The 25,123-nt window shown below is 42.1% G+C and overlaps 2 protein-coding genes across 2 annotated transcripts in view; one reads left to right on the forward strand and one right to left on the reverse strand.

Annotated features, from left to right (window-relative positions):
• The window catches only part of LOC149211073 (multisubstrate pseudouridine synthase 7-like), a 405,145-nt gene that overhangs the window by 2,217 nt on the left and 377,805 nt on the right, over positions 1-25,123 (forward strand). The window lies entirely within an intron of this gene.
• LOC149211074 (uncharacterized) lies at positions 12,499-14,146 on the reverse strand. The gene is made up of 3 exons (XM_089396997.1): positions 13,233-14,146; positions 12,810-13,128; positions 12,499-12,504 (listed from the first exon to the last, which is right to left on the reverse strand). Exons 1-3 carry the CDS (start codon positions 14,024-14,026, stop codon positions 12,499-12,501), a joined length of 1,119 nt encoding a protein of 372 aa, XP_089253123.1. The 5' UTR covers positions 14,027-14,146.

Here is a 25,123-nt window from a genome sequence, read left to right on the forward strand (position 1 = left end):
GGTGCTAATACCTCATAATCTATGTCCAAATATGTAGAACATGCCTTGAATGATGTGAGAGGTGCCCATGAAGATGAACATGCCTCCAAATATGCAATTTTTCCACTGGGAAAGTGGAGATGCCTCAACAATACCCTTAATGAATTATTATGCATAAAAATATATGTAAGGATCTTTGTAGCTCCAACTCCCATACCTCTTGCATGTTTGGGTGTTAACACCTGAGATTTGGTATCAAGACATATATGAACGTTTTAGTCTCCAAGAGGTCAACTTGGTCTCTCGACTATGTATTTTGGTAAAACATTAGCTAGAAAAGGGGGGTTCTCTATATAATGTGCTTTTAGGGTTTAGGTCAATAGACTTTATTTTTGGGTATAGATTAAAAAAAGATTTTTTTCCTCAAACTTTGTGCCATGGCTTGTAGGGCACCAAATCAAATTGACTTTGATGAGTAGGTATGGAGTCGGTCAAGTTGGACTGGTTTGGTACCAAATTGGCTAAGTGGTACACTAAATCGGTCAATTTAGTATCAAATTGGTCCCGACTCCCTGCTCTGTTTAGGAGGCTGAGTCGTTATAGATGATAGTTGACTTGGTCAACTTCACCATGTCTGAGTTGGAGTCAACTGTTTTGTAAAACACTGTGGACAACCCTTGATTTTTTTGGTTAGGGCTTTGACCCTTGAAACGAGTTTTGGGGAGTTTGATTTGGTGAATTAGGCAACAAAACGTTTTCTTACAAACTGGATGAGCACATATTCCTTAATGTCCTCACAAAATCTTACATGTGCACAAATCCATTTCTGTTGATAGTGACTGTAGAACCTTATCAAGTCACGCCCAATAAAATCACATAGAGGCTTAGAGATGTAGTTTGAAGTGCCAATATTGCATTGGAAGGACCGAAGATTTGATTGATATGGGATAGTGAAGCTCTGCACACTTTCCTGTAGAGAAGATCTGGGACCATTGGAAAAACACAACCAGGGTATTCCTGCAACTTAGGTTCCACAAGTGACAATAAATTCACAAGTTTTTTGATCAAGAAAAAAGCCTCCACTTTGGTTATGTGTTCTATAGGACTGTAACCACAAGGTTCCTCCAAACTTTAACGAAGGCCTCTGGAGGAATCTAGCCCACAATATAGTTGAGTAGTGTTTGCTGTGCATACTCAGTGTAAGTATTTGTTGATTTGGGGTAGCATCGGACGTGCTCTAGCCACGAAATTTGGTGGAGAGGTTGGGGCACATAAGATCTCCAATACCCAGAAAGGGTTTGGGTAGATTCTAAACAAATCAGGAGATATTAAAATAATTAATATTTTTAATGGAGTCCCTAAGTGTAAACTTAGGGAAAATAAAATATTAATGTGTATTAATATGAATATGTGTTAGAATGGTCCAAAAGACATGGATCAAGCTAGATCTAATCTTAGCCATTGATTAGGGACATAATCTCAACCGTTATGTCAACAGGAAAAGTATAAGAGGAGGCTTGAGGGTCACTTGGAGAACACACCAGAGTGATCTTTCATTCTATTCTCTAGAGCGGGGTTTGCTAAGAGAGATAGAATTAGTGATCGGGAGATGCAGTTGAGGGGCATTTGAGTACGGAAAGATAGAGAGGCAGAGATAGTGCCGGGAGAGCAGCGCAGTAGCTGGGGAGAGTGACGCAGAGCTAGCCAGGGCTCACGTAGGGCAACGCAGAGGCAGCCGGGAGCTGCGCAGACCCTCAGAGAGGCTAGCGTTGCTGATGCAGAGGGCCAGAGCGCTGACGTAGGGTCTTTTACGGCTGACGCAGACCCATCTGAGGTGATGCAGGGCCAACGTGGGACAGAGAGGGGCTGACGCAGTCTAGAGAGAGGTTGACGCAGTCCAGAGAGAGGCTGACGCTGGGGTTTCTAGGGCAGATTTGTGCTGAGTAGCTACTGAAAGGTTTATCTGGGGTTTCAGCCAAGAGATTTGTCAGAGACTGAGAGGTATTACTGCCAAGGAAATTCTCTGTTGGATAGGCCAGTTTTGGCACCTAGATTGTACTTTGATATTGCTTAATAAGAAAACCCTCAGATAGCTGCACCGGTTTTTCCACATTGGGTTTTTTCGGGGACATTAGTCCAAAAATAATGGTGTCATATAGTGTGTTTGTTTCTGTTTCTTTTAGTTGCTGATCTGTAATATGTTGAGCATGCACTAGTGTTTATTTTTAGTATTTACATTGTAAATAACTTGTTTACGAAAATAACAAGTAGGTAGTAATAAATGAGATAATGTGCATGGAGGGTTTCTAACTAAGTAAACTTAGAAATTTCAACATGGTATCAGAGCGTGATTGCAGATCACAGGAGGACTAAAGGACATCAGCCGAGCAGAGTAATAGCAACAGAAAACAACTATCCCGAGGTGACAGATGCTGTTTCTAGCAGAGCAACAACAAGGAAGGGTGACGCAATGCCTGCGTCATCAAGGGTGAGCCAAGAAGAGGCAACGCAGAGGCTAAGGAAGGCAAAAGAAGCCTCATGCAGAGCCATGCAGTAGCTGGGAGGGCTGACGCAGTTGGCTGAGGAGGTCGAGTTGCTGGTGCTGGGATTGCGTAGAGCCTAGGAGCTCTCACCTTTAGGTTGTTGGGGTTTAGAAGGCTGCAGGAATATTGCAGAGTGGAGCTGGTGAGGTACTGTAGTCAGAACAATACCTAACAGAGCAAGGCCAGAGGAGTTGCTACCGAGGGTTTCTAGCCGAGGAACCCAGATCAGTGGTGCGGTTGCATAAGACAGTCAAAGTAGAGGGCATCTCGACAGTGACAGAAAAATTTCCAGGAAGGAAATCAGGACTCAGAGGGAGTCTAGATGTTATATACCTAGGGGGGATAATATGGGGTACCAAGGGAGGTACCCAAGGTAATAATGTAATAATGGGATGGGCCATAGTAATAAATAAGGTGGTTAACCCATATCATGTAAGGGACCACAAGTAGTTAGTAATAATGTAATGGGCCCATGGTATTAGTTGATGGTATGAGGGAACCATGGTAATGACCCATGGTATTTTATGTATGAGGCCTATATAGAGGCTAGAGATTCCATGTCAAGGAATTGTCAAGGAATATTGTATGAACAGGCATATGGCTTGTGGAGTGTTCTCCTTCCTTAAGGAGTGAATGTATGGTGTTGCCCTACCTTAAGGGTTTTAATTTTGATCAATAAAGAGAACCATTTCTATCTATTTCAATCTTATTATTCTTGGGTTTATTTCTATTATCATATATTTCTAGGTTAGAGCTATGAAAAGTGGTATCAGAGCTATAACAAGTGGTATCGGAGCCACAAGTGGTATCAGAGCACTTTCTTGGGCACAAAAGTGGAGAATTTATTTATTTATTTTATTTTGTTTTATTTTATTTATTTATTTTTTAATTTTTTGTAGGATTTCGGGGGCGGCGAGTTTGCAGATCAGATCTGTATATTTTGGTGCAAGATCTGCAAAATCTAATTGTAGATCTGGATTCTTTGTGAAAAATACCGGATTTCAAAAAAATAATCGGTCGAATCGGAGTCCGGATGAAGGAGATATCGCTGATTTAAAAATCAGTGGGGTTGCAGACAAATTTTCAGGGCAGCGAGTTTGCGACGCAGATCTGGATTATATGTGAAAAAATACCCGATTTCAAAAAAAAAATCGGTCGAATCGGAGTCCGGATGAGAGAGATATAGCTGATTTAAAATCAGCGCTTTTTGCATAAATTTTGGTGACGGCGGGAGATTTGCAGCACAGATTTGACATTCCAGTGCCTGGATCAAGATTTCTATCACATGGGTAGATGCAGAATGATTGTTTCATTTATGAAAACAGATCATAATAGGGATTCTGAGCAATATTGATTAAATTGTGACAATTTCAAATTTTCGCCAAGTTTGTTCAAAACCCTCTTCATGGCAGGTCTAGGTTTTACAGGAAACGATAATGGTCCTACTATTGAAGAATACATAAAAAAACAGAAATCATTATGGAAAAACAATTGGAAATGGTGGGTAGTGGAGCTATTTAGAGAGGAGGCAGCCACATGGTGGGGATTACTTAACAAAACGAAGTGTTACAACCTGCCCGATGAAGAATTTGAAAAATTACTTTTAGACAGATGGTCTCATGTCAGAAAACAAGATAAGGAGAAACATGTGGGGCTATTTCATACTGGTATATCCTTATTGCAGGTTCATGGATTGATTCAGAAGGAGAAGATCATCGTTTCTATAAACCCTAGTTGCAAGCATAATTTTATCAATGTTAATTTGGCAAAGATTGCAAGTTCCAGCAAAACACATTGAAAACACACAGGTGGATGATAAGGATGTTCAAGTGTATAAGGATTTGAAGATTTCTATGGATAAGTATGTGTTGCATGGTGATTTTTATACTTCAGAGATGGATAATATGGATGTTGTTTTGGGATATCCTTGGATGGACTCTGTGAGTACTATCAATATTAATGTACAGAAGAAATTCCTGAAGCTCTGGTATAAAAAGAAGAAAATTACATTACAGGATATTTCCATTAATAAACAGGTAGAGTCCAAGGAGGCTGAAGGAGAAGATGTTCCAGGGTCTGACATATTAGATGATGAGCCAGTGATGATAGAAAATCAAACACAAACAGAGGCTGAAGCAGAAAAGGTTACAGGTGCTGATACATCAGAGGAGGGCTCAGTGGTTGAAGTCATATTGGAAAAGAAGACACCACAACAGGCACCACAACAGGGTGAATTAAAGAAAAAGCCATCGTGGGTTAAAACTTCAACATATCATCACCCACATCACCCCGCAAGACAACCATCAAGATGGCAACCAATTAGCCACACGGACAACAACCCCCACAGGATAGATAGAGAGGAGCGAAGATCCACCTACTACACATCAACACAAAAGAGCTACCACAATCAACTTCCATCTCAAGCGAGCGAGGCACCAGCGAGATCGAGGGTTCACCTTTCTCTTGGATGGCTAGATGCACGTGCATGGTACCAGTGGACTACTCTTTTGAGTAGATCTTATTATTTGTGTTCTTCCCATGTTTCGGGGACGAAACATGCTAAGGGGGGTGGAATGTTATATACCTAGGGGGGATAATATGGGGTACCAAGGGAGGTACTCAAGGTAATAATGGGTGGGCCATAGTAATAAATAAGGTGGTTAACCCATATCATGTAAGGGACCACAGGTAGTTAGTAATAATGTAATGGGCCCATGGTATTAGTTTGATGGTATGAGGGAACCATGGTAATGACCCATGGAATTGTACGTATGAGGCCTATATAAAGGCTAGAGACTCCATGTCAAGGAATATTGTCAAGGATTATTGTATGAACAGGTATATGGCTTGTGGAGTGTTCTCCTTCCTTAAGGAGTGCATGTATGGTGTTGCCCTACCTTAAGGGTTTGATAATAAAGAAGCATTTCTATATATTTCTATCTTGTTATTCTTGGGTATATTTATATTTTTCATATCAGATCTATAGTATTTCCGGATTAGATCTATAACACTAGAAGACAACTTCCAGAAGGGAAGTAGAGACTCAGAGGGGTCGAACAAAGAACTTCCAGGAGGGAAGTAGAGGAGCATCATGGCACTACACAAAGTAAGAGACCAAGATAGACTGGACGGAGCATCAAACATTGCAGTCTGGAAGGCCATAATCTTATCCGTACTTGACAGGAATCGTGTTAAGAACTTCGCCTTGAAGGTAATAGCTATCCCAGTTGACCCCAATGATAATGACAAGTACGAGGAGGCGATGGCGAGGGCCAAGAGCATTATCCTTGACGGGGTCAAGGATCATGTAGTACCACACATAGCCGAGAAGGAAATGACATTTGAGATGTGGGAGGCTCTCAAGAAGCTGTACCAGCATACTTCTGTGCAGAGAAGAATGCTGCTTGAGAATCAATTGAGGTTGTATCAGATGAAGAAGGGAGAACTGATTGACACCTTCCTCGGAGGACTGAATGAGATCCGAGATCAGTTGACTGCTATAGAGGCGACACCAGATCAGGAGCTGATGGTGAGGACAACCCTGAATGCTGTCTCAAAAGACTGGGAGGTGTTTGTCCAGAGTATACTGGGCAGAGGGACTCTCCCACCTTGGGACGAGATGTGGGCAACTCTTCGCCAGGAAGAGATCAGACGACAGTCGAAGACGGGTAGCAGCAACAAGGGGATCAAAGTCAAGCAGGAGGAGGAAGATGTGGCCCTAGCATCTAAGGGAAAGCAGGAAAAGCGGAAGAAGAAAGATCTCTCCAAGATCAAGTGCTTCCACTATGGGGAGCTGGGTCATTATGCGACCTAGTGTCCAAGGAAGAAGAGTAAGGGAGAGTCTTCCGAGACTAAGGCAGCGCTAGCACGGGTAGAGAAGGAAGTTTTGACAGACGATGACTGTGCCATGAGTGCACATGCACCACTTGAGCGGAAGTGGGGAGACATCGAGCTGTAGTCAGGCAGACTACAAGTGATGAGGGGCAGGATCCTCGAGGTACCCAACCTCTTGGATTAGACCTTGCTATGGGAGCCCCGAAGAGTAGTAGGACTGGCTGAGTCGAGTAGAGATAGATGCGGATGGAGCAGCAGAGAGAGCTACAGTGCTAGAGTCCTGAGACAGCGCGAGGCTAGAAGGCTGCAACAGTGCGAGAGGCACAAGAGTGTTGCACCAGTGCAGGAAGGCACAAAGAGGTGTGCAATGGTGCGAGATGCAGGGAGTTGTTGCAGCAGCGGAGAGGTCAGAGAGGGAGCACTTGTCAGTGGTAGAGGGAGCTTCAACATCAGTGGGTATCTCTAGCTCAACAGAGAGGTCAAATTGGGAGATCAGTTACTTACTTCTTAGTAATTGAGTTGCTGCGCAGCAGTGGGAAGCACGATGCAACATGATGAGAGGAGGTGCAGTGCGGATGCAGTGCTGGGAGAAAGGACCAGCAGCAGCACAGATGTAGAGGGAGCTGTCGTACAGATGCAGCAGTGGCAGTGGCAGAACCATGGGCAGCAGTACAGGATACAACAGTGCAGAGGATGGTGGGCAACAGGCCTAGCATCAGCACAAGTACCGATGTCGGATGATTAGAGTAATACTCAGTGAGGAGTATTGCTAGAGCACAATCCTCGCTAAGAGGGAGTGTTGATTTGGGGTAGCATCGGATGTGCTCTAGCCACGAAATTTGGTGGAGAGGTTGGGGCACATGAGATCTCTAATACCCAGAAAGGGTTTGGGCAGATTCTTAATAGATCAGGAGATATTAAAGTAATTAATATTTTTAATGCAGTCCCTAAGTGTAAACTTAGGGAAAATAAAATATTAATGTGTATTAATATGAATCTGTGTTAGAATGGTCCAAAAGACATGGATCAAACTAGATCTAATCTTAGCCGTTGATTAGAGACTTAATCTCGGCCGTTGAGATGTCAACAAGAAAAGTATAAGAGGAGGCTTGAGGGTCACTTGGAGAACACACCAAAGTGATCTGTCATTCTATTCTCTAGAGCGGGGTTTGCTAAGAGAGATAGAATTAGTGATCGGGAGATGCAGCTGAGGGGAATTTGAGTACAAAAAGACAGAGAGGCAGAGATAGTGTTGAGAGAGCAGCGCAGTAGCCGGGGAGAGTGACGCAGAGCCAACTAGGGCTCACGCAGAGGCAGCCGGGAGTTGCGCAGACCCTTAGAGAGGCCTGCGTCGCTGACGCAGAGGGCTAGAGGACTGACGCAGGGTCAACGTGGGACAGAGAGGGGCTGACGTAGTCCAGAGAGAGGCTAACGCTGGGGTTTCTGGGGCAGATTTGTGCCGAGTAGCTACGAGAAGGTTTATTCGGGGTTTCAACCATGAGATTTGTCAGAAACTGAGAGGTATTACTGCCAAGGAAATTCTCTTTTGGGTAGGCCAGTTTCGACACCCAGATTGTACTTTGATATTGCTTAAGAAGAAAACCCTCAGATAGCTGCACCGATTTTCCCACATTGGGTTTTTCCGGGGACATTAGTCCAAAAATAATGGTGTTATATGGTGTGTTTGTTTCTGTTTCTTTTAGTTGCTAATCTGTAATATGTTGAGCATGCACTAGTGTTTATTTTTGGTATTTACATTGTAAATAACTTGTTAAGGAAAATAACAAGTAGGTAAGAATAAATCAGATAAAGTACATGGAGGGTTTCTAACTAATAAACTTAGAAACTTCAACAATATTCTCATTTTCAGAAAAAAAATAAAAAATAAAAATAAAAGTAAAAGTTCTCTTCATTCTCAAGGGAGTCAAGCTATGTTCCTTATTTGTAAATTGTTGTGGATATTCAACTGGGCAGTTCATCATGATAGATATGATAAAATTATACTTAAAATTCCAAAATCTACACTTTTACAATTTTATTTCTCTTTAGATTTATAGATCTATAGATTACTATTAATAGTGTATGCACACTAGTTAAAATTATGTAGAAAATAGAGAACAGTGAAATAAAAAGCTCACACACACATTTGACATAAGATATGACCTAGGAAACCCTTTCGGGAGAAAAACCCAACTGGAAGGTGAGGCTGCTCTGCTCTCTTTCTGTGAATAGAAAAATGTATGCGAGTACAAAGAAATATGGCTTATGGCTTGTGGGCTACTACAGTGCACAAATCCTCTCTGTGTGTTCTATCTCATGTGAAACCCTTTTTTCTCTGTGTACTCTATCTTCTCTCTGTGTGCTTGATTATTTTTGCTCAACGATGGAACAATTACAATCGAAAGAATGGAACCCCTTTTGTTCTAGTGGCCTGGTTATGACACAACCTGATAGCCTTCTAGTGGTTAGCTTTGACTACTTCAACTCATAACTAGATTACAATATAGGCTCTTCTAAAATCTTCTTCATCATAATCATGTGGCTAACCCCTTTTCCATGAATTATGGGGGCTGATGTGGCATCCTCTCGAATTATGGTGGTGAAAACATGAAGGTCAACTTTTGAGTGGCATAACTTTCGCATACAGACTCTGATTGACTCAATTCTTTCGTTGTTGGAAATGTTGTGTGTAGAATAGGAAAGAAAGGTGTTGTGCTAAAGCGATAAAGTTTTACCCCCAAAAAAGTTGTTTGATGCCTTAAAACGTTCGTGGAAGGTTTCAGACCCCAATTTGCCAAACTGGGTCCCATCGTTAAAAAGGGTTTTGTGAGTTAATTCCTCCACCTTTTCCACTTTGAAAACATTGAGATGGATGACAAACAATATAATGATCCAATCTGGATCAGTTCCACTAAGTTTTCGGGACGAGGGAGTGCGAGAGTGGGGAGATGCACAAGGGGGACATGAGAGCATCCCCAAATTTGAGGAAAATTTAGGGGGGTACAGGGGACATTAGGGTCCCTAGCATAGGGATTGACATGTCTAAAATTATAAAATATAAAAATAATAATTAATATAATTCCAAGTAACCATTCATCCCATGCAAATTCATCTTTGTGCAATACGGTGGAAATGCTATAATTTTGCCAGTTGTGAAATCCTGAGAATTATTGAGTCTACTGAATTCTGAATGGGATATGGAATTCTACTTTCTCCATACGAAGTTCGATGAGGTTGGAACCATTTTCAAACATCCTGAAACAATAATGGTAATGTTAAAAAGTTAAGAATTTAATATTACCATTAATTACCAAGATCCTACACTCCTCTGTTAGTTTTTGTAGCATTAGGTGTGTTCCAGCCACGAAATTTGGTGGAGAGGGTAGAATACATGAGATCTCCAAAACCCAGAAATCTTTTCCGGAAATTCCACCTAGAAATGACTTAATTAGATTATTAACCTATTTTTTAATGTTTCCTAAGTCTAAACTTAGGAAAACTGGTTAATTAATCAGAATTAATTAAGTCAAGGTAAGAATTTTCTAGAAACTCACATGGATCGATCTAGAAATGATCTAAGCCATTGATTAAGATTTAATCTTAGCCATTGATTAAGATTTAATCTTAGCCATTGGATTCCCAACAAGAAGATATAAGAAGGGATCGATGAGGTGATGGAGAAGACACTTCAACAATTCAATTTCCTTGGCAGATTGATTTCCAGAGAACAACAACAGTTGCCGGAGAGCCAGAGATCGAAGCAAAGATAGTGAGGGGAAAATACAATGCTCTGGAGGAGGTTTTCTAGATCCAGAGAGGCAACAACAAGGAGGCTGAGTTATTCCCAGTAAGGCAGCGCAGATGCTTCAGAAGAGCAACTTGATTTAATTGGAGGAAAAATCATTTTCAATTTCAAAGGCCGGACATAGGTTCCAGAGTGTTGAAGAAGCGATTTCCTCAGCAGAGATAGGCAAAACGACTTCATCAGAGGCAGTTCAAAGGCTAGACATCATAGGGCTTGCGCAAGTACTACGCAGAGGGTCCAAGAGGACGAGTTTTTTGAAGGAAAGTTGTGCCGGGGTTGCTTGTGGAAGAAGGGGATTTCCCTTAGATAATTTTGTCTGTTTGGATTGCCAGTTGCGCATCCATAGATTGTATTGAGAATTCACTGTTGCATAATAATAAAACCCTCATCTGCTACACCGGTTTTCCCAAGTTGGGTTTTTTCGGGGACAATTGTCCAAAAGTAATTGTGTCATGTTTTTAGTGTGTGCTAGAATTTTCTCAGTTTCCAACGCTATCTTCTTTCGTAGTTTATTTGTGAAAATTGCAGTAGAGAATTATTCGTTGTTTGTATGGGCAAATAAATTGTTAAATTAAATTAACAATTAGAAGAATACTTTCCAGTTGTTGCATTAGATGAGGTTTTCACATGGTATCAGAGTGTGAGTGATCAGCCGGGAAGCTCAGAAGCGAAGGAAAGAATTTCTCTGCTCAGAGGGAGCAACAAGCCGAAATTCTTAGAGGCAACACAATGCTCAGACAGGCTGGCCGAATTGCTGGCGCAGGAATTCGATTTTTAGTTGCAGGGTTGTCGAAAAGTTGAGTTGCCTAGGTTAGTGATTCCAGTAGTCAGAGGGAGCAACAACAACTTAGATTTTCGCTAAGCAGATTCCTTGGTTGGACGCAAAGGGTTTTGCAGCAGTAGAACCAATGTCAGGTGGAAGAGAAAAACATACATAGTAGAGGGAAAATTTCTCTTAGGGAACTTCGAGTCTTAGAAAGTTCAATTTTTCTGTGGCAGATTGGCAGTAGCAGCTTGTAGTTCCACGCATTTCAAAAGGAAGTTCGAGTTGCAGAGCAACAACCAAGCAGAGGGAAAGAGGGGAGTTTTCAACTTGATCAGAGATGGCCACAACAGGGCTTAGAGATCAGGATCGGTTGGATGGAGCTTCCAACTATGTTATCTGAAAGGCTAGGATGCCCTTCCTTCTAGATGAATATGGCTTGAAAGCCTACATAGATAATGTGGGGCAGTTCCCCAAGATGCAGATCAGCTTAAGGAATACATGAAGGAGATGGCAAGGGCGAAGTGGTTGATATTGGATGGAGTTCGAGATCATATAGTCTCACATTTGGCAGATAAAGGTACAGCCAGAGAGATGCAGGTAGCTCTCTCCATGCTATATCAAGGTACTTTCGAGCAACGAAAAACATTCCTGGAAGAAAAGTTGAGATGCATATGGATGCAGAAGGGAGAAGGCATAGATCCCTTCCTCACAAGGATTTAGGAGGTCCAAGAACAACTTGTCGCTGTTGGAGCAACACCTCAACCATTAGAGCTAGTGTAATTGATAGTAAATAGTGTCAATGTTACCAGACTCGGAATCGGCAATAAATCGGCGAGGCAAAAGAGCGAAGAGTTTTAATCGGATCGGGAAAAAATCGGGAAAAAATCGGCAAATTCATTAAATAAAAATATACACATATATTGAATTAAAAAAACCATTTTTCATTAATATTGGGTAAAGGTATGTCCAAACAATGCAGAATATCAATAGATGTCCAAAATATCATGAATAAATAAGTATCTCATATATGTTATGAGTCCACACATGATCCAAAGCACTGAGTCTTGAGTCCTTAGAAGCATATGCTTCTAAAAGTTTACAAAAAAGTTAAAAACTGCATACTAATCAGAAAAAAATCAGCAACTAAGAGTCTAAGACTCTTAAGAGTGAGAACTAGAAGCGATTCCTCCCACTCCTTCGCTTGCTTGACTCTCAAAGTTCTCCAAGTCATGAAGGCTGAAAAGAGGAGGCTCATCTAATTGAACCCATTCTGCCGCATTTGTAGCTTGCAAATCTAACTCTTCAAGGTCGATTGGTGAATGATCAATACCTGTCATTATCATGAGACATTGAAATGTGAATTAAAATTTCACTTTGAAGTTTGAACTTTAAACTTTTAAAGTACGAACTAGATTATGAAACCTTCAAATTCAAGCTCTCGAATCTCACCTTGTATTTGTTTGTTGCGAAGTCGTAGATTGTAATGGACAAATACAAGGTCATTCAAGCGCTTTTGTGTCAATCGGTTGCGCTTCTTAGAATGTATTTTCTCAAACATGCTCCAGTTGCGTTCACAACTTGAAGCACTGCATGCTTGGTTTAAGATTCGAATGGCAAATCTCTTCAAATCTGGCGTATCACTACCAAAGTTTTGCCACCAAAGACCTAGCAAGTGGTAAGGGTTTGTGAGTAGAAGACTAGAAGTACCAAATTAGTAAATAGTAAAAACTTAAAAAGAAAAGAAAATTTAATAAAACATTTAACATACAAAATAAAGTTTAAGCAAATTTAATGAATTGATGAAGCCTTCAAGCTGGGTACCTGGCAACATCTTTGACCTTTGTCTTATAGCACTGGTATAGGCAAACAATTTAGATGGTGCCCTATAATCTTGTAGTTGGGAAAATACACGACTTTGTTGTTCTGGATCAGGGAAGCACCTTTCCAAGCATGTCATAAGTCCTCTGCCAACCTCCCCATCCTCATTAAATTTGCTCTTATCATAAAAATATTGTGGGTTTAAGAAGTACCCAGCAGCATGTAAGGGGGAATGCAATTGCCTATCCCAACGTGCATCTATAATGTCCCAAAGAGGCATATACTTTGTCTCATCATCCCCATATCTTCTTTTGATGGCCTCCTTTGCGAGATCCATCGCCTCATAAATGTAACCCATAGCGGGTTTGTCACCATCAACCATCCTGAAAGTTCAAGCATTCAAATTTAAAGAAATATGAAACATTGTAAATAAAAAGAAGCTTGAAATGAAATTTAAAAAATGAAAAAGTTAAAAGACTAAAAGTACCTGAGAACTCTAACAAGGGACTCCGTCACAGCAATAATCTCTTCAGCATCTTTCCAGAAGCCATCATTAAACACAAGTGCAGCAATTTCGATGCCTTCAGGGGTCTTGGAATGTTTAGATCCCATCCACTCAGGTCCCAAGAACATCCTCTTCAAATTTATCTTTTGCTCAACCACAGATTGCAAAGATATGAAATTTGTTGCAAATCTAGTCATTGCAGGTCGAACAATTTCTTTACCTTCAGTGTATATTCTCATAGTGTTTAGGACAATAGTGTGGTTGTATAGGTATTTGGTTATGGATTTTGCCTTCTCCACAACCTCATGTATCCAATGAAGCTTACCAATGTCCTCAAGCATTAAATCTATGCAATGGGCAGCACAAGAGGTCCAAAAAATAGTGGGGTGCCTCATCTCAAAAAGTCTACCAGCAGCCATATAATTCGCTGCATTATCGGTGACAATTTGTACAACATGTTCTTCTCCCACTTCTTGAACGACTTCCTCCATCATTTCACAGATAAGTTGGGCAGTCTTAACCTTATCTGAAGCATCCACTGACTTGAGAAACATTGTGCCTGCGGGACAAGATACAAGGAAATTTATTAAAGTTCTATTCCTCTGATCTGTCCATCCATCACTCATGATGGTGCACCCTGTTTCTACCCATGATGAACGAAACTCAGCTAGCACAAGCATGACATCTTCAACACTCTCTAACAACATATCTGTCCTAAGGCTCTCTGATGTAGGGGCTTTGAACCCTGGACCTGCAGCAGCAATTGCATCAATCATAGCTTGCCAATAAGGACTTCTGGCACAGTGGAAAGGTATGTCAGAATAGTACCAAAAGTTAGCAATGGCCTTCCTTGCCTGACTATGGATATTTTTTTTCCAACCAGTGCCATCCAAGGTAGGTTGGGAACGGGGTTTTGTGCGGGGAGCAAAAATGGTGTTTATGTTTCCACCTCCAGTGTTGAAGGAAGGAGTTGAAGGACTCACATGGCTTTGAGTTTGACTTGGCCTTGGAGGCATGTGTGGAAAACTTGGGAATGGCATTTAGGATTCAACAGATTGAGGTGACATGGGGCTAGTGGCAGAAAAAGTATCTAGTTCAACTCCAACAGTTCCTATTTCAGCATTTTGCTTTGCTTTCTTGGCATTATGCTGCTCTAACATCTCAAGGGCCAAGGCTGCTTGGTGTTTGACATTGTCGTCAACCTTGCCGCAAATACCTATATCATGGCCAGGTATTTGTGCAAGGTGGAACTTGAATCTATAAATGCCTCCACTACATTTTGTTTTGCAAAATTTACAAAGGAGCCTGGGGTCTCCGGGAATCCTGTCACAATAAGCCCAAGCAAAGTCCTTCTCTCTCGGCATTGTTGTTGCTTTGAACTTGTGTTTAATTTGTGGCTTCTGTTAAGATTTGGAGTCTGGCTTCTATTTTATTTGTGGCTCCTGTGAAAGACAACAAAAAATCAAATTTAAAAATTATCCAAAAATTTACAATATGCTAGAAATTTAAATTTTAAAAAATTAAATGAAGACAGAACCCCTCTTTTTCCTTTCTGCTGGACCAATGCCATCAATTTGGTCTGTCCCCAAAAGAAAACACAGGGATTTATGCTGCCAGTTCCTGCCATTAGGTAACGTCCAGACTCCAAAGAAAGTCATGAAAGAAGCCTTGTAGGCTTGTACAGTATTCAGGTTTTGCTGGTAGAAATATGGTCTCTGTTGAATCAACAGTGTATGGATCTGGTGTTAGGGAGGCCCATTAACATGTTGTCTTGCAGGAACTAGGGAGACCATTGAAACAAGCAGCGAAAAGTTGCTTAAGCCTTATACACAGGGCACATTCATGAAGAGGATATGAACTGTTTTGATTAGCTAAAGAAGGCACACTAATCACTGCAACATAGCAGCACACTTTCCTCTTTTACAGCAGTTTGAAGGTGCATGCATCAAGAGAGGGTAACTTTTATATCTTGAGACTGCATGAGGATGCATTCTAGGACAGCACATAGTAGGTGCATGCCATCATAAGACTTCGATATATATCATGCAAGAATGGGGACACACTTAGCTGGAGGTGAGTCCTAATGCATGTGTAGAGGTAAGTTCTAAAAGGTTGATTACTTGTTTTGAGTCTTGACATCTAACGTACACTTCAACCCATAGCCAAACTCATGCACACACCTTAGCAACAGTTACTAACTTACTTGTCTGTTTGGTAAGTCAAAAGGATGCAGGGTAATGAAGGTTGCAGCCTGCAGGTGGGTTGGCATGAAGATGGTGAGACTCAGAAAGAATCACCGTTGCTTCCTGCACCAATGCTGTCAAGACATCAACAGCAACAAAGTCTGTCGAAATTGTGGAAATAAGCAAATCTATAAGAAGCACTTTGAGTGCTGTTACAAATAAACAGATATATCTGCAAATTTATATATAAAATGAGTGAACAACAAGAGATGATCTACAATCCTCTGTGATGGTATATTTATATACATTGGCTAGTCACGAGTGTGAAGGGGTAAACCGTAAGACCCTTGGTCTTTAATTATAAATTATTATTATTAAACATATTTATGTATGTCACATTGCCTATGCCTTTAAAATTTACGTCGAATATCAATATGATTTGAGAACTCAGAAAATTTACGTCGAATATCAATATGATTTGAGAACTCAGAAAACCCGAGCTACCTCTTTGTTACGTCAAACCTGGCCGCTGAAGGCTCACGCGTGACGCAGGTCGAATGCTGCTCTGTGGTGCCCGTGCTGCGGTTGAATGCTGCTCTGTGGTGCCCGTGTTGCGGTCGAATGCTGTTCTGTCGACTGAATAGTGAAGACTGCGGACTCGGGACTGTGCTCACTGCTATCAGTATCACTCTGCAGCTCTGCCTCTGCGCTATCCAACCAATGTATCACCGTTACACTTTGCCAACGCGCTATCAACCAATGTATCACTGTTAAACAATCGACGCATGTTATAAACGCAAACCGGAACCGAAAACCCTATTTGAAATTGGCGGGACTCGCTAAAAAATCGCAGAGTCGCGTAAATCGGAGGAATCGCGAGTCAAACTCGTTGACACGCCGAGTTTCAAATCGGGACTTTCTGCCGCTGAGCCGATTCATAGTCGCGATTAATCGCCGGAATCGGCGATTCCTGTTTCATTGAATAGTGTCTCAGAGGATTGGCAAGTGTTTGTCCAAAGTATATTGGGCGCAGACACTTTGCCAAAATGGGACAGGATGTGGGCTGATTTGCAGTAGGAGGAGTTGAAGCAAGCTCTGTTAAAGAGCTCCATCAGTGGTAGCAGTAGCAGTGGATTGAAGGGTGTGAAGGAAGAGGAGAATGTGGCCCTTGCATCGAAGGGTCCCAGTTAGGGGCAGGGGGAGCAGAAGAAGAAAAATAAGGACCTATCAAAGGTCAAGTGCTTCAAGTGTGGCGAGTTTGGCTGCTACAGTACCTAGTGTCCTCTCAAGAAGAAGGACAAGCAAGATCAATAGGCACCTCAACGGAAATAGACAAGCTTTCCTCCAGGCTAAAGGAAGAGTTTGCTATGTTCGCAGATATACCTCCAGGAGAGGTGGGGTGATTTCGTGCTGTAGCCCCAGAGAGATACAAAGAGTGGGCAGGGTCCTTGAGGAGTACACCTCATGGATCATTACCTGGCCCACAAGATTCAGTAGTAGGATGGATCAGTGGCAGTTGATGCAGTGAGTATCAGAGTGATAGTTGTGGACTAGTAGCAGTCAGATGCTGAGGAGCGCAGTTCAATGTTAACAAAAAAGCATGTGGCTCGGTGCAGAGTTAGCAGCAACACAGATTCTTCATGACAATGCAGAGTTAGCAACAACACAAATTCTTCAGTGACAGTGCAGAGGCTAGTAGCAGTCAGGACTTAGGAGACAGATGCATCATACTGAACAAAGATGATTCAGTATTTTGGATGCTTCTCAGTTGCAGTAGTTGTAGTTGCAGCAACAACAAATGAGAGGAAGGTGCAGAGTTGACAACAATATAGCAATGTCAGCAACAACACATATGTAGCATCAGAGTTGCGCTGTAGTTGGTGGGCAGTAGTAGCCAGACATCAACAACGTGATAGGAGGTGATACAGAGACAGGGTGTTGTGGCAGATGTGCAACACTAGAGAGAACACAGTCCTCGCTAAGAGGGAGTGTTAGTTTCTGTAGCATCGGATGTGTTCTAGCCACAAAATTTGGTGGAGAGGCTAGAATACATGAGATCTCCAAAACCCAAAAAACGTTTCTGGAAATTCCACCTAGAAATGACTTAATTTTATTATTAACCTATTTTTAAATGTTTCCTAAGTCTAAACTTAGGAAAATTGGTTAATTAATTAGAATTAATTAAGTCAAGGTGAGAATTCTCTAGAAACTTACACGGATTGATCCAGAAATGATCTGAGCCATTGATTAAGATTTAATCTTGGCCGTTGGAGTCCCAATAGGAAGATATAAGAAGGGATTAATGTGGTGATGGAGAAGACACTTCAGTAGTTCAATTTCCTTGGCAGATCCATTTCTAGAGAGTAGCAACAGTTGCTGGAGAGCCAAAGATTGAAGCAGAGACAGTGACAGGCAAAGACAATGATCCAGAGGAAGTTTCCCAGATCCGGAGAGGCGACATCAAGGAGGATGAGTTATTTCTAGTTAGGCAGTGCAAAGGACTGCGCAATTGCTTCAAAAGATGATGTAGGAGCATTTCATATTTAATTTTATGTAATTATTCAATTAAAGAATCTAATATTTTCTAGAATTAGTGAGTCATTCTAGAATTAATTAAGAGATAGGGAAGTTAGGATAGAATCCTAAAATTGAGAGGATAGCTCTCAATTTCCTCCAAATATCTAGGAGGAAGTTTCTCTAGAAGAGATTCGAGAGACTTCTCTCCTCTAAATAAATAGTCATGTAATCTTTTGGGAAAATCAAGTTTGAGAGTTTTGATTTAATTAAAACTTTGGAGTGTGATTTAATTTAATGAAAGTTTTTTTTGCGTGTTCAAGTTTGGAAGCGTTGCACCATTTTTGGTATCAGAGCGGTTCTGAGAATCGAGCATCTAGTTTTTGTGCCCAGTTAGTTTGGTACGGAAATGAGAATTGTTGATGCTATGAAGTATGTCATCGCTGGAGTAAGCCACGGATGTTAGTGCTGGTACATAAGGTTTAGCGTTGAGAGTGAGATTCTTTGTAGCTCGTTTGAGAAACCGTCATATTGCAGAAAGCGAGTGCTGCGAAGAATTTTCATGTGAGAACTAGCTGTGTGCGATTTTAAGTAATTAATTGTTGCATTTGTGTTGTTGAGGGCTTGTGTGTGAGAGCGGGTCGAAAGGGTGAGCAAGGCAATTAAGGAGGATTTTGTGCAGGGCCTAGAGCGTTAGGCGACTTTGGATTGATTTCAGCTGCAAGGCTTCGTTGATTGAAGCTGCAATAGCATTTCTTTTGAATAGTGTGATCACAGGAGTTCGAGTTTAGCAACAAAGAGCGCATCTCATGTTGATTTAATACGCACTGGTGTTTTCTGACAGTGTATACACAGTGCATATGTTGTTGTTTGCGTGACTCTGCAAGCTGGGAGGTTGAACACTGCATTTGTTGCTGGCTATTTTAGATATACGACATGGAGCACAACACGGGTATGGGCAGTGTCATGATAGTCTCTTCATCTAGTTCTGCGTATTAATGCGTGGATGCAGACATCATTGGAAAAAGGTTGAAGTAATTACATTGAAGATTATTTGTTCATCGAATTACCATATCTCTTTTTCACGCTGAAGCACCGTGATAGTTTTAAAAATATATAGTGGAGATTATTAATATAATTTTATGTAAGTGGAGACTACTTAAGGTGACTTTATGCTAGATGCTTCATAAAGTATTTTCAATATTTTTTTTTAAACAGAAACGGTTGAATTTTATTTATAAGTAGAGGTTGGGCATGGCCAAACAACCTCTATTACAGTCAATTGAGAGATTTCTGGCTTTTTTAGAATCCTCATAATCTGGCTTTACTAACAGAAGTTAACTGTTGTTTTTGATTCTTTTGGAGTGGCTGAGTGCTCTTGCGTTTCTCTTGTTTTCTGTATATCCTATCTTACATTTCCACTTTTCTTTGTTGCTTTGAAACTTGCCTGACTTAATATAATTCCTGCACTTGTATTAATCCCAACCCAAATAATATAAACCCACATATATTAAACTATATTAATATATATCCTGACCCCACCTCCTTTGTGTCCCGCGACTCTTCTGTACCCGACCCCATTACAAGGTTAACACCCCACCATAATCATCACGCGATAACCGTCAGGTCTTCCCCTGCCTAGATCGAACGCTTTTCGCGTCCCTCGCTGTCTGACCCTTAAATCCTCAGAAGTGCACGAGAAGGGCGGTTTTGTCTTGCCACACGTCATTCCCTCAGGTACATTGCGTCCGTTTAATAAAAATAGCCCAGCGGTTAGAAGCGGTACGATGAAAACCGCATACCGCTCCCTGTGTCATTAACGCCCCACCTTGTTCTGCGCGCGATAGTCGTCAAATCATCCCCTGCCTAGATCCGACACTTTTCGCGTCCCTCGCTATTCGACCTTTAACACCTCAAAAGCGCGCGAGATGGGCGGTTTTGTCCTGCCACGCAGTGTTCCCTCGGATACATCGTGTCCGTTTAATAAACACTGCCCAACAGCCATAAGCAATGTGATGAAAACCGCAAACTACTCCCCACGTCATTAACTCCCCTCCATATTCACCGCGCGATAACCATAGATCTTCCCCCGCTCGGATCTGACGCTTTTCGCTTCTCGCGCTGTCCGACCCTTAACACCTCAGAAGCGCGTGAGAAGGGCGGTTTTGTCTTGCCACACGTCAGTCCCTTAGGTACATCGCGTCCATTTTGAGACATAGTGCCCAACAGCCATAAGCGGTGCGATATAACCGCTTACCACTCCCCGCTTCATAAACAACGACCTCTGTTTGAATTCAATTCCGTGCCTTGCTAAAACACCAAAACACTGATGGCCCAAGCGATAAACCATTAACCTGTCGGTTCCGCTCGATGTTAATCCATCATGCCATTTTCCCATTCTTTCTCGTCCATGATTGTCAGCCTGTGCCAGAGCCTTGGTTTTGTGTATTCTTCTGCACTCATTTAAGTTTTGCAGTTTCATGGAGACAGTGCTTATGCATAGGGATTCAGACTCGCTACCTTGTCAAACCTGTTCGTGTTCAACTCTCCTTTTCTGTTAAGGAATTGGGTGCCTTTCAGCTTCTTCATCGTTTTTTGCTAGCATACCTTGAGCTAGAAGACATCCTTTGTTGGCCATTATATCAGCTTCCTTGTTCAGAGTTCTCAGGACATGGTAGGATGAGCAGGAAGTGAAATTTTGAGTCAACTTTCTTATTCTTTCAAGGGTCTTGTTTAGAGCAGTGCTATTGAGTTGGTCGCCCGTGTTAAGGATTTTAATCAGGATTTTAGAGTCCCCAAAGATTTGAAGGTTTTCCCCTCTGTTCCTCAGGGCCAGCTGACATGCTTTGAGCAGTCCGAGAATCTCGGCCTGATTGTTAGTGCTCTGTCCTAGGCCCCAACTGAAACTATCCTTTTTGTGCCCATCTTTGGAGTAAATTGTTCCTCCTGCACCTGATATCCTCGGGTTTCCTTTGGAGGCTCCGTCGAAGAATATCGTGACTTTGCCCTGATTTTTCCACCACTTTTTAAAATCCTCCTCAGAGATCCGAAGCCGCCACTCTGGATTGTGACTTGGCAGGGAGATATTCTTTTTGATGCTGGCCCGACTCAGGGATTCACCTATCCAGCTGAGCTCTTTAGGGAGTAGGGAATTGTCAGACTTATATGGTCTATTTTCAAAAGTTTCCAGCAGCAGAGCTTTGGCCTTGGCAGTCACTGAGTTGGTGGATTATAGTCTGTTGTTGAAGATGGCTTCATTCCTTGCCAACTAGATTCCCCAACAGATATATTTTGGGGTTGCATTCCAGATTTTATTCCATGTTGATTTGCTTTTCTGAGTGTGAGGATAGCGTTCCTTCCATGTTGCAAAGAGACTATCTGTTGAAATTTGGTACCAGAGGACAGGTGGTTCCCTTAGGCTTTGATCTTTGGCCTACGGAAAAGCGTCCAAAAGAATTTAATTTTTCTCCTAAAGTGACTTTATAATTTTATAAAGTTAAATCTAATTTAAAAGTGACTTTAAGTGATAAAGTTACTAAGTCTAATTTTAAAGTGACTTTTATAAAGTCAATGAAAAATTAGAAAGGAAAAGTGACTTTGCAAATAAATGACTAAGTGGGTCTTTATTAAAGTGGGGTGAATTAAAAAATAAAAAATGAGATTTAAATGAGCATTTAATCTCAGCCATTGATCTAAATCTATTTCAGCCATTGGATTTAGAGATCATCCAAAAGTCACTTGGGTCACCCAAAAGTCATTTGGAGTTATATTAAGGGAGGAAAAGGAGGAAAAGATCACATTCGATTCAATTATTTCATGAGCAAATTGGGAGAATGAGAGCAAGAGAGCAAGAGAGATTTCTGAGCAGGGAAGAGAAGGAGACAGCAGCTTGGCACACATTCCAAGGCAGCAGTTGAGCAGATTTGTACAGCTGATTCAGCACACAGTGAAAGGCAGATTTTGGCACGATTTTCGAGGAGAGGTTTGCACAAAAATGGAGGAGCAGTTTGCTGGTTTTTCTGCACGCAAAACGAGGGCCATACAACAACATTTAATTCTGAAAGTGGGCACGAAAATCAAGGAGACCGTACAACGTTTATTGCTGTCTTGCTTGCTGTAATTTCCAGTTTGCTGTGAAGCATGGGAAAAGAGATAAGTTGTAAATTTGCTTGCTGATTTTTTGCTGAAAATTTCTCACTGTAAAAGGCAATTTTCAGAAATAAAGAAGAGCTCTCAAACTGGTTTTCCCCAAGAGTTGTAGGGGGTTTTTCCAGGGTCACATTGACCAAAAATCTCAGTGTTTAAATGGCTGTTTATTACTGCTGATTTTTATTTCTCCAATTTCCAGCATTCTGTAAAATTTCCAGAATTTGTATTTTCAGCAAATTTATTTTTTTCAGCTTGTTAAATGTATGATTATGAGAAAGGGCATTTAACTATATGGGAGAAATAAGGAGAAACTGAAAACCGGGGTGGGAAAACAGAAATTTCTACATGGTATCAGAGCTTGAGTGCTGAAGGGCAGTTTGGGACAGCAAAAGGAAAAATTACAGTTGCTGATTTTTCACTCAGAAAATTCTAGCAAGCTGATTTTTTCATAAACAACAGTTTTATCTTTACTACAACAGTGCTATTTTTCAGTTTTAGGACAACAGGATGTCTTTGGGATTGAGGGTGGAGGATAGGTTGGATGGGCATATAAATTACAGCGTTTGGAAGGAGAGAATGCAAAGTATCATTGAGGAGGCATAAGTCTGGGATATCATGGTGCATACCACACAGAACCCTGTTGTTGTGCCTACTGATGCTACTCAGTTGACAACTTATAATAAAAAGAACAACAAGGGTAAGAGGTTGATTCTAGACGGAATCAAAGATCATTGCATTCCTCATGTGAGAGGAAAGAGCAATGGCCATGAGATGTGGACAACATTGTCCAATCTCTACCAGAGTACCAATGAGAACCGGAAGATGGTCCTGAAGGAGAAGCTGAAGAACATTAAGATGGGTAATGATAGTGCAGCTGGATATCTCACAAAGATTACTAATGTGCGAGATGAGTTGGCAGCGATTGGAGAGACCATTCTACCCACTGAGTTGGTGCGGATTGCAGTGAATGGCCTCCCCCGTTCATGGTTGAACTTTGCTGATGGAGTTTGTGCACGTGAGACCCTTCCCACATGGGAGAGGTTTTGGGATGATTGCATTCAGACAGAGATCAGGAAAGGTCAGCTTGGGGCAGCCAAGCCAGTTGAGCAGGATGAGGATGTAGCACTGGTGGCAGGAGGCAAGAAAGGCAAAGGGAAGAAGCAGGCTTCCACAAGCAGTGGTGGGGCCAAAGGCAAAGGCAAAGGTAAACAGGGGAACACACAGAAGGACTATTCCAAGGTGAAGTGTTGGAATTGTCAAAAGATGGGACACTATGCAGTTGTGTCCAGAGAAGAAGAAGAAGAAGGGGAAGAACCAGGACGTGGCAGCTTCAGCAGAGATTGAGGACTTTGCTGGTCGTTTTGACCGAGAGTTTGCGTTCACTAAGTGTGAGTCCTCTAGAGTAGGATCACCTGCCACACAGGTTCAGAGGGAGCATGCTTTTCCCTCGATTAGCGAAGCATCTTCAGGTATCTGGTATGTGGACAGTGGGGCTTCACGTCATATGACAGGAGTCCATGAGTACTTCTCAGAGCTTTCAGAGAGTGGCACTGATATTGAGGTAGTACTCGGTGATGACAGAGTTGTTAGAACAGTTGGGGTGGGGACAGTGACATTTCAGAGGGAGTCCAAACCTCCCTTGAAGGTGTCAGAGGTTCTTTATGTGCCAGGGATGAGGAAGAACCTCATATCCGTCTCAGCTTTGGAGGACAGAGGATATGAGGTACTGTTCAGGGGAGGACAGGTGTTGATGTATCCCAGGGGCACTCCAGCTGATTCAGCTAGAGTGATAGGAGTACGCCATGCAAAGGTGTACAAGTTTGCATTCCAGCCCCTTTTGGCATTGAGCAGTAGTACCGACAACAAAGCTAGCAGTTCTGAGCTGTGTGAGATTTGGCACCGCAGGATGGGACATATGTATCATGGAGCCTTGAAGACATTGCGGGAGATCACTACAGGTGTGCTAGATTTCAGTACTGATCACTTTTGATACTTGCAGAGGTTGTGCGATGGGCAAATTTGCCAAATCCCCTTTTCCCAGCAGTGACAGCAGAGCGACGAGGATACTTGATTTGATTCATTCCTATGTGAGCGGTCGGATGTCTCATGTTTCCTTGAGTGGATATGAGTACTATGTTTTATTCATTGATGATCACTCCAGGAGGACCTGGATTTATTTTTTGAAGACCAAGAGTGAGGTCTTCAAGCGGTTTCAGGAGTTTAGAGCTCTTGTGGAGACTCAGACAAGTCGAAAGACCAAGTCCTTGAGGTCGGACAATGGAGGAGAGTACACCCTTGGAGAGTTTGTTGACTATTGTGCGGAGGCAGGCATTAGGAGGGAGTTCACTGTTCCTTACAACCCCCAGCAGAACGGGGTTGCGGAGAGGAAGAACAGATCCATCATAGGGGCTGCCAAAGCCATGTGACATGATCAGGGGTTGCCATTGTCTTGTGGGCAGAGGCCTGCAACACAGTTGTTTACTTGCAGAACAGGAGTCCGCATCGTGCCTTGGGGCACATGACTCCGGAGGAGGCTTTCTCTGGGAAGAAGCCTGATATTTGTCATCTTCATATTTTTGAATGCATTACATACTCCCATATACCCAAGGAGAAGAGGACCAAACTAGAGCCCACCGCAGAGAAGGATATCTTTGTGGGCTACAGTGAGACCTCAAAGGCCATTCGGATTTACATTCCTGCACAAAGGAGAGTTGTTGTCAGACGGGATGTGAAGTTCGAGGAGGACAGGGCCTTTAGGAGGTCACGGGAGTTAGAGTATCTGGATCAGCCAGACCCTCAGCAGCAGTTAAGTCAGTCGCAGGGATCCAGTGGGCAGGGATCAGGAGGATCTGGAGGTACATCTATGAGGATGTCAGGTCCGTCAGTGAGCAGTGGCTCGCTGAGCCAGAGGGGTGGTGCTCCGGGCAGCATGCAGAGCAGTTCACAGAGCAGTTCACTAGGGAGTCCATTGATGGACAGTTCACACGGTACCTCAGCTTCTACAGGTTTAGGTGCAGGCATGAGGAC

Source organism: Pinus tabuliformis, chromosome 1_2, assembly GCF_031772625.1.
Source record: "Pinus tabuliformis cultivar Carrire ecotype Pingquan chromosome 1_2, CPIR1, whole genome shotgun sequence".
NCBI classification, from domain to species: Eukaryota; Viridiplantae; Streptophyta; class Pinopsida; order Pinales; family Pinaceae; genus Pinus; species Pinus tabuliformis.

Coding starts and splice junctions, on each gene's coding strand:
- LOC149211074 (XM_089396997.1), bottom strand. CDS start 14,026: ATGATTGATGCAATTGCTGCTGCAGGTCCAGGGTTCAAAGCCCCTACA. Junction 13,129..13,232: donor TCCCTTGTTAGAGTTCTCAG/GTACTTTTAGTC, acceptor TTGAACTTTCAG/GATGGTTGATGGTGACAAAC.